The sequence below is a fragment of the Rhipicephalus microplus genome, chromosome 3 (assembly GCF_043290135.1).
Source record: "Rhipicephalus microplus isolate Deutch F79 chromosome 3, USDA_Rmic, whole genome shotgun sequence".
NCBI classification, from domain to species: domain Eukaryota; kingdom Metazoa; phylum Arthropoda; class Arachnida; order Ixodida; family Ixodidae; genus Rhipicephalus; species Rhipicephalus microplus.
The window spans coordinates 107,464,906-107,475,402 of NC_134702.1; the positions used below are offsets into that span (position 1 = coordinate 107,464,906).

A 10,497-nucleotide genomic window follows, 5' to 3' on the forward strand; every position below is an offset into this window, starting at 1 on the left:
AGAAGTCGTTTATTTTTCCTCCTTTCACATCACGTAGGGCCGAATGAAGCGAATTCAAGGGTATGTCTGCGCACAGTGGCAAACAGCAGAGATGAGGGGGACAAAACCTCAACCCCTGCAAAGCGTCACACCCGATCCTTCCGCGCTAAAAGAAGCCGAGGAAATCCCGGGGCCCCGGAATCCTCTCTCGTCAGCGCCCCGGGAATCCGACATGCACAATACTCTTATGACGCAAGCATCGCGACAAGAACCCGGCTCCAACCCTGCCAATGTCGTACCACGTGAAGGCGTCATCTGCATAGCTGCGACGCTGAAGACCACGGACGTCGGCAGATCCACGCCTCCCGCAATGACCACTCAAAAGGTTTTTGTGTTCCCGTCGCTAGGGCAGTTTAACGCAACCTGGATTTGTCTGGTGACAAGAAGTATCGACCCGGTCACCGCTGTTCCCTGTCTGCTTGGCTTCATAGATTTGATGTGCGGAGACGACTTCAAGAAGGTGGGTGACCTCTTTTGTCACTTGTGCGATCGCGAAATAGGGTAAACTGGTGATGGGCGGTTATGAATTAAAATAAGAAGATCGATTCGTTCCAAATTATGTAGCCCAAAAGTGTTAGCAACTACATGTGGAAAAGTTGTTGACGCAGTCCTGTTTATTGTTTAATCTGGACAAACCGACATCACCTCATTTTCGATTGCAAGCAAACTTCAGGAAAAAAAAATGTCGTGAATCCAGTTACCTGAATTCTTTAAAGGTGCTACTGTGTGACGTAGTAAAAATCTGAATTGTTGTATGCGGTCAATTGTAATGAACGAAGCTACCTAGCTTACAGGCTGGCGATCATATCAGTTTGACTTATTGTTATATTGCACAAAAGAGTAGACGAACGGTACTACACGTTTTTGTTGTTTTTATCTGCGGGATGTCAATGTGCCCAGCAATGCATGAAAGTCCCCCGCACTTTGCATTGCCCAAACATTACTTTTCAGCGTACGAGTCCAATGATACCGGAGTGAATTATAAAAATTTTGCATAGCTTTCGAACAAGGAGCACGCATTGTAAGTTTTAAAAGATGCTCGAATAGGTGTTTTTGAATAAGGCCCTCAAATAATATTCCACAGTAAGAACATGTTAGTTATGCAGTTACGATTCACTCTATGCGGCATAATGTTAAAATCTGCTTTTTGTCATACATCACGTGCGCCACAATATTACGATTGTTGTAACACTTAGGTATAATGAGTTTCATGCCATGCGCAATTCTCCAATCATTCCGTGGTGGTTGTGGCGATGATGATGTTGCTATAGGCGGGGTTAGCCTGGCAGACCTGGCCGGCATTTGCTCCACCTGAGTGGCTTTTCCATGTAGTTTGGCTCACCAAGCATCGCTTAACCCTGTCTCTCGAAAAAAAAACGTACGACTATGCAAGTCACTTGCTTTCGCATCAACCGCGCAACTGCCGGAATCACAACGGCTTCACAGCATCCGTGGGGGAGCCTTCGATGCTTTCTTCGTACTGTCTAGCTATGTCTATCTTTTACGGCAATAATGCTTGCACGACATGACATAGTGTTGAATATCCCCGAAATCGTTGCACTCGGTGTACAGCGGGGAAGGAGTCCTCTTGACTTTAAATAACCATTCAGGAGTATATGCTGATCCTCTTCTTACTCTGTATAGCAGTGTCGACTCGACTAAGGCCTCTTATGGCACAAGGCTTATAGGACGAATTCCATAGAGACCGGAAATGACATCGAATGGCTTGTTTTGGTAGTTCATGGTTCACAGAAGCTCTAATTGTTGGCTGTCTTTAAAGTGCGTATTGTTGATGTTAGTACAGAGATGTGCTTCTGAGGGGAAATATTGCTTGCATGTACCCTTTCACAAAAAGAATTTTGGGGTGGGGGCGTACTGTGTTCTGGTTTCTTTAGGTGGCTAGTTCAGCTTCATTGGTTGTCTAGCTATTGTTACCAGGGGCATGTCCTGGTGAATTTATTTATTATATATACAGTCGTCTTCACTAAGACCAGCTCGAAATCCAGTCTTCTTCGCATACATATATCTATTTATCCCGCATCCCCAGCACGCCGATCACAATGATAACTCTGCCCCAATGTCGTATAGCTTCTTTACGTCATCATTACGATCTCCACCATTACGAACTGAGTGAGATGGTCGAATCCTATTAGTACATGCGGGTACATTTTCGAGTACGCATGCCGTCACTCTGGCTAACTGCGAAATAGTTTCGCTTTCTTCTCGGCATTACTGTCCAATCGTGTTTTACATGTAGGCACTGTGGTCCTTCAATAAGGTGCTCTTGATTGTTTTTCGACAGGTACTCTCAGTTCACTTCTCGTGTCTAGCAGCGTTGGTTTTATTCCCTGAAGTGCTAAGTACTACTTACTAAAAACGGTCCGAATGCAGTGAGAATCCAACTGGATGATCAAAAATGGCTTTTTTTACCTGTTGTTGGCAGGTTTTGGACAGTGCCAACAAAGAAGGTCTGGTACTGGAACCGTTGAAACTGAGCAAGGGGGAGTTGCGCCAGCGGCTGAGGGACCTGATGACTGACTGGTATCCTCCCGCCACGATGGATGATTTCTACGTGCTGTTGGGAATTTTGCTCTGTAACCTGTCCTGTCGGCGAGGCTCGGACGTGAACCGCGGTTGGTATCAGACCCGCGCCAAGGACCTCGTTGGGCTTTTCCCGAACATTTCGGGGGAAGTGTCGGTGCGACTGCATGACGAGGCGAAGGCAGACGCCATCTGCGCCTTCGCCGAGCGGTGGCCTCATACCCGGGCCGCTATCGGAAGCGTTATACTCAAGGGCAGGTTCGAGGTACGTACACTCTTTCGTGGATGTCATCTTTAAAGTGAAGGCAGCTGCACTGCTGCAACAATGGTCCTTTTCCGGGTAGGTAGTGTGCGCATGCGCGCTGGCATCGACGAGGCACGCACCGTGAGTTTTGAAGGCCGAATAGCAACCACAGGTGCGGACCCAGCAAAAGCTGGTGTCACGAACTTGCGAGTGTCTCCCTTAAAAAAAGGCGCGAATGCAGGCCTCCGAGATGGCCTACTGGCACGCTGTGGACAACTTCAGAGGCCAAGGAATCGCCCGTTTATATTTCGACGATCTCCTCTGGAGGTGCTGTTAGGCCCCGGAAAAGGTCGATTGTCGCTAGGATAATGGTGTTCTCAAGAATCCTCAGCTAAAATGTTGTATCATAGGATCGGTTAAGGCTGTGTACCATCGCATATTGTCTATACCGAACCGAAAATCACTATATATTAAAGAATGCCGACGCTTACACAATCGAAATGCTTCACCTAGCCGAGCAAGTTCTCTGCTTTTAACATAAAATAAAGGAAGAATTTCTGGAAGAAAATTGCATATGTACAAACAACTTTACTCGCTTCAGAGTTCAATATAACCGAGTTTCTGTTGTCTTGTAAGACGAGATTGCTGATCTGAGATACTTTCTGTTTTTGTCTGTCAAGAAATTCGTAGTGTGCATCAGTTAGCTTATTACCCGAGAGATTGTGTCACTTCTTTACCTCTAGTGAAATAGATATGAGAACCAAATTTAAACAAATTGATGAGGCGCTTGAAATATAAAGGGTAATACGGATGGAATTCTACTGCTGGCTTGATGGCATATTTTATCCGCTATATTTCGCTAATATATAACATTATTAAGGGCGAGAACTTGACGTCTGTATCCTTATTTTTCAATTTCTCAGATGGCAGAACGAATATATTCTGTTTCAATGTCATTATTAAACCAAAAAAAGTACTGCTCACAGCGTTCACCTACGCCTGGTTCTACCCTACCTGTGACGCAGGGCCCAATGCATCGATTGCAGCAGTACGTGGTCACGTCCTGGAGCTTTGCTGGGATGAAACATGCAGAGTGCGTGCTGGAATCCCTCGTAATTCGCAACCCCTGGGTTCTCAACGTATTTCCCGAGCTTAAATCCAGGGATCTCTTTTTGCAGGTATGTTCTCGAGTGACAAGTATACACAACGAAATGCTGCGTGTGATTTAGCATACTTTAATACTGACGAGAGACGTGGCGCAGCTTCTGGTAAGACAAGCGAGAGCCAGATTCTCTTTTGCTGCACGTTCACAATCGTAATGAAGCAAAATTATCACATTCCAACGAACCATGTGGTCAACACAAATGTTTTTTTTTCGGTTGACGCCAAGCTAGTACGAAGCGAATTTCCAAAGGAAGCGTGTTGTCTGAGGCAACTGATTGACGATGAAGCTCTCTATAAGGACACTCTCCAGTTTTGGTCGTTGATATGATTGATTGTTATGTGGTGTATAACGTCCCAAAACAACCCTTTGATTATGAGAGACGCCGCAGTGGAGTGCTCGGGAAATTTAGCCACCTGGGGTTCTTTACCGTGCACCCAAATCTGAGCACACGGGCCTACAGCTTTTCCGCCTCCATCGGATATGCAGCAGCCGAAGCCGCGATTCGGTCCTGGGACTTGCGGGTCGGTAGCCGAGTAGCCACTGGACCAGCGTGGTTAGGCCAGTTTAGGTCGTCACACTAGAGATGTGCTGACTTGACTGCATTGACAGAACTAAAGACCACTGGTATTACGGGGGCAAGAAAGAAAAAAAAAACAGGCATGCTACTCTGCATTCCTGCAGAAAACAAATATGCGCACTGAGTACTATACGGCATTCTTGCTGACGTTTCATCACACTCAATACGATCACTAAAAATTTTATGCGCCTATTGCCATTAGTTGCTGTTGATGCTTTATTGTACTGCATCAGTTCTTTATAGTACCATTGCCGCCATTAAGGTACCATCGTATTTCATTTTTCCCCCTCTGACGTGCCTTTCCGGCTTGGAGTAAGTAGGCCTGCAGTATATTGAAATAAATATTAATAAAATTATACTAGACACATTCGGAGGTTTGGGAGGCATTCACTTTAGTGAGAGTTCACAGGACCCGGAGACGGAGGTTTCTCAGAGCATAACGGGCACTGTTTGAAACTCGTTGTCCTTGCAGGATGCCAAAAATACCTTGGGTCCTCAGCATTAACAATATCCAATGTCGAATCCACGTAAGTTCACGCAGATTACATTACCGCGGTTGACTAATATGTATTTCTTTTACAAAATACAGCTGTGTATTGGGGTGTTTGCTTTGTAAGGATCACGCTGATTATGATGGTTGCAAGTTCTTGTATCCAAACTTGCGGCGTATTTGGCTCGAAGGCTTATGTTTTTTAGAGTGCACATTTTTTTTGTCACCCCAGAATAGCTTGACTCAGTCGTGTGCTACTAGCAATCTTCTAATAATAACTTTATTAGCGTTGAAATAGGTATTCAAGTTATAGGTTACAATTCACTCCTTTAAGTACATCTCATTCATAATCTTCATTCTCGTACGTGCAGGCGACCACCGCTGCTTCACCTGGACAACAAGAAGCCCTCCAGAACCACCGAGGCAAAGAAAGTGCAGTGGCAGATCCCGCTGTCTGCGAAAAAAGTTCAACAACAACGGGATCCATTGAGAATAGCCTGTGACTTCACGCGCACCACAACTAAACTGTCAGGCGAACAGGATCGGGATAACTAGCCGGTGAACAACTCTCCGCTATCCGGTGGAACGGTTCCAGATATGCCGCATTATAGCTCGTTTACGCATTGAAACTGAGTGGAAACGACCTGGACCTTGCTACCCCCAAGGAAATTTGTGTCTTGAGCCTGTACAGTGCCCCTTGCTTTTTAGTTGGATGAAAGAAGTTTTTACTGTGTTGACGATGGCCGTGCCGGGATCATAAATAATAAATACTTTCTTGTGGTATTGTATGCATTTCAAGCCTCTTTTCTTAACGTTATTGGTGGGGCTGCTGACACAAACAGTGGAGAGCAGCACAAAGGATTTATCTATCTATCTATCTATCTATCTATCTATCTATCTATCTATCTATCTATCTATCTATCTATCTATCTATCTATCTATCTATCTATCTATCTATCTATCTATCTATCTATCTATCTATCTATCTATCTATCTATCTATCTATCTATCTATCTATCTATCTATCTATCTATCTATCTATCTATCTATCTATCTGAGAAAAAGAAAGCATGAATGTTTCACTCACGCACTCGCATTTAGAGCAAGCGTGTAATAAACGCCCGTTAATGCGCCGCTTGTTAATTGGGAAAATCACGCTATTGCAACGTGATCGCTTGTACCGACCTTTTTGAAATATCAGGTATGTTTTGAATAGAATGATTATCAACATGTTTACTGTTGTAGACCCAAAGATTACCTGCAAGAAAAGCTTAGGTTAGACAGCGGAATCAAAGACATTACACATGCAAGATAAATATTTCCATTAGACTTATAAGGATCTATCTATCTATCTATCCATCTGCCTGCCACACAGAAGGAAAATCAGATTTTTTCGCTCGCGTTTAGAGCAAGCTTGTAGTAAGAGTCCGTTCATGCGACTATCGTTAATTTAAAAAATCGGGTAATTACGACGTGTTCGCTCGTCCCGGATAGCGTATGCATTGTTTGATGCCACCAAACTCTCGTTAATTTAATCAGAATAGGGCGCAACCCGGTTCATTCGGATGATCCTTGGAGCGCGAAAAGCCAAAACATCAACCCCGTGCGAGAGGAGCAGCTCTTTTATTGTCTTTTTTGTACAACAGAGCTGTTTTGCTCGAGCTTTTACGCGTGGGGTTATATATACAATGTGATCATGACCAGGAATGTTCCTCCTTCGTGCTGTTTTGCGTAACTCTCATAACGCGTGCGCCGATTTCATCGGTGCGGGATGCAATATTTGTGATTGGCGAGAAAACCAGTGCAGAGAGAAAGATAGGAAGAATAGAAATTCATTGAGCAAAAAAAAACTTGGCGAAGCGGTATTCAAATTTACGTGCCCATGATCCGAGCTTGAGTGTCGTAACCACTCGGTTATATAGTCTGTTTAGATTGTCGTACTTATTCAGCATAGGTAAAGCACTCGCAAGCAAATACAATGCCGATTGAGCTAACATGTTCTATAATCGTAGTTCGGTACAACAACAAGATAACAGTGAAGAATGAGCATCCTGCTCTGAATCAGATACGTACATTATGCAAAGGCCTTTTCCGATTATACAACACATCGACGGTAATGATAAACACCTCGCTAATGCAATATACCATTAAGGCCGATTTCCCATTTGCTGGTACACATCTGTTAGCTAGGTGACCATCCTTAGGAATTGTATAGGAAACTGATTATTTCGTTTCTTTGCAACATGGACACACGCTGTAGCAGAACATATCATAGTATAGCTTCGCGTAATGTATACTATACTATATATATAGCAAGGGGGTGGCAAAGAAATGATTTGATCGATTGATTGATTGATACGTGGAGTTTAACGTCCCAAAACCACCATATGATTATGAGAGACGCCGTAGGGGAGGACTCCGGAAATTTTGACCACCTGGGGTTCTTTAACGTGCACCCAAATCTGAGCACACGGGCCTACAACATTTCCGCCTCCATCGGAAATGCAGCCGTCGCAGCCGGGATTCGAACCCGTGACCTGTGGGTCAGCAGCCGAATACCTTAGCCACTAGACCACCGCGGCGAGGCAGGTGGTAAAGAAAAGCCTGGGTGAAGAGAAGGCAGAACTAGTAGAAAGAAAGAAAGAGAAAACAATAATAGTAAATATGCGCAAAGCTGTATTTGTGTGTTCGCTGACTGCGAACAGAAAACTTCAAAAATTGAAAATGTCTATCGTGGACATCATGTTATACTGAAATTGAAATACTGTATCAGAACTCAATAAAAGCCTAAGAATTGTTCCTCCCGATGCAGTTTCCTGCGCGAGAAACTTGATTAGTACGAGTGTCGAGATGTCTCTGAATATCTGAATTGCAATACTCTAACTGCCCATTTAAAGACTGACGTGGAAAATGGCGCGTGTGCCCACTTGTAGTAGACGAGCACGAAAGTTGAAGTTATACATGCTCGTAGCATGGCCAGTGGTCTCAAAAAGTTTGTCTTGGAGGGTTTATTCACACCAATTTTATCAACGCGAAACCTGCTGTTGGCATGTCCCAGATTGTGAACAAGGGATCCGTACGGATCCCGAAACGTGATTTGTATTGTTTGACATTGGTCAGTGACCTGTCTTTCAAGAATGCCCTCGCCTGACCAGACGGTATTTCGTTGAACTCTCGACTAGGTTTTTGCGTTCATACTTCTGCGTAGTATCGATTAAAAAGCCAATGTTGCGTAATAATGAGGAAGAACATCAACGCGTCACTATACTGTGGCGCACTTATTTATACTATAAGTCATACATACGTAATTCAAAGGAGCGTAGCATTTATGACGCTAACCTGAAAATGCAACGCTATGCATGAAAAGGCGGGCGTTTTCTGCGCTTCACCTAGACGACACGGTGGTGGCACATACCCGCTGCGCTCATCGAGGACCTTTCGAGGGCCCGTAAACCACTTCCGATATTTCAACGCGATCGGGTTAGAGAGCTCGATTCGCAGAAATTCCGCCGTTGGTGTCAGCCCCGTTGGTTGTGAGCAAAAAATTGTCCGTGAGCAAAAAAGCTCGTTACAGAGATCACAGCGGGAGGCCACTACTTGTCCCCGCGTGCGCGCGCGAGCACACTGAGAAAGCCGCGCATTCGAAGAAAAAAGTGCTCAAGGTCACGAGGCACGAGTTGTGTAGTTACTTTGCCCTTGCCGCCCCTTCCTGCTTAGCTTCCAGCGCTTTCGTCGGGACGAGAGAAGAGGGAATGCAATCGCAGCATGCGAAAAACTTGTAACTCCACTCGCACTGGACGGATTCATAAAAGTTTAGCGACGTTGAATTCGTGAGGCAATAAGCTCTTCTAGTGAATTCTTTCTACGGTTACTTGACAAAGTGTTTCAGGGCCCCTTTAATGCATTTTGTTCGACAGGTGTCACGACGAAAACAAGCCCATTCGGCGAATCGTAAGCGCATTTGGGAGGCCTCATGATCCTGTCATAAAAGGCCGGGATAGTGCAGCCATCGCCGCTAAAAACACACAGGAACATTTAAACAGCTCTAAAAATGGACAACTATGTCCATCTAGCGGAAAACATATCATGTCTTTCCAGAGGCGTCGATCAAGCAAACATCAAACGCTAGATAATGTGCTGACATCTGTGAGCCATTGTCAGACTCTTTACGGCCTCCGAGATGGCTAGCGTGCGGCGTGTATCTTGGAGGACATGCGACTCTTGCTTTAAATCAAAAACCTGTATGTACCATTCACGCGAACGTGCGGGCACAATCTATTGTGTGCGTGAGTGTGTGTGCATGAGTGTGTGTGCATGCGTGTGTACGTAACAAAATATATCAATAAGTATGCACTTAGCGGTTGAAAGGCGCACTAGATTTGGCTATCGCGTTCAACTCTTAATGGCGAAGCTTAAGGGCCCCCAATTTTTTTTAAGCATTTCAAGTAAACACGCGCAAAATCCCGTCGCGATCAACGATTCTGCACGTGGCAGCGCTACAAGCCGCTGGCGCGCCACAAATTCCAAAAAAACAATCGCTCTTTTTTTCTGGGCCCTTCAGACCTCCGCGTGACGCACCGTGCCACATCTCTGACGCGCCGAGCCAAATATGCTGTGACTGGTCGACCAAGGGCCTAAAACTTCCGGTCAGTCTGCAAGCAGCTGCCCGCGCTGCTTGTTGCTGTTCGTCGTGTTGCCCGCGTGCCTGTAACACGTGCGGGGCACGGCGTGTCCCCTTACGGGTCCATCGCGTTGGCAATTTTTCGAAGGCGTGTGCGCAACGCAGGTCCCATACTGGCACGATTACGGCAGCCATGGTTCGCCAACAATAGCACGCAAATGACGGAGTAGATGGCCGGAGTCGCGGCAAGCGGAAGTAGACAGTGTTTCAAGCAGCACCTCAGCGATGACGTATGCCACGCGAGATTGGGGCGGTTTTTTTTTTTTTTTGCAGCACGAACCATTTCGCCCACTTGACGAATTCGTTGACGTCACCAAAACGTCACGGCTGCCGCGGCACTTTTTTTTTTTTACAATTCGCCGTAAGTTTGAAGTCTTGACAAGCCGGGGCCAGGTTAAAAAATTATGAAAAAATGTGGTAACTATTATAATATTACTGTTAAAGAGATAACAAGAAATGTCTAAGATAGTCTTGGATATGAACATGCCTTCCTCCTGAGAAGTGGAACAAACGTTCCGGGTCAGATCCGTCGTCATCGACGTTTTCACTTGCCGATAGGTGTTTGCAATTTGTTTCGCGTCGGTCTTGCGTGCACACAAACATGTGGAGCTCACTTCGGTGGCCCGATGGAGGCGGAAATGTTGTAGGCCCGTGTGCTCAGATTTGGGTGCACGTTAAAGAACTCCAGGTGGTCAAAATTTCCGGAGCCCTCCACTACGGCGTCTCTCATCATCATATGGTAGTTTTGGGACGTTAAACC

The 10,497-nt window shown here is 45.4% G+C and overlaps 1 protein-coding gene across 1 annotated transcript; it reads left to right on the forward strand.

Annotated features, from left to right (window-relative positions):
• Positions 1 to 262: 262 nt before the first annotated feature.
• Positions 263 to 4,203, forward strand: LOC142803281 (uncharacterized). The gene is made up of 3 exons (XM_075888409.1): positions 263 to 499; positions 2,483 to 2,845; positions 3,850 to 4,203. The coding sequence occupies exons 1-3, from the start codon at positions 350 to 352 to the stop codon at positions 4,051 to 4,053; spliced, it is 717 nt and encodes a 238-aa protein (XP_075744524.1). The 5' UTR covers positions 263 to 349; the 3' UTR covers positions 4,054 to 4,203.
• The last annotated feature ends 6,294 nt before the right edge of the window (positions 4,204 to 10,497 follow it).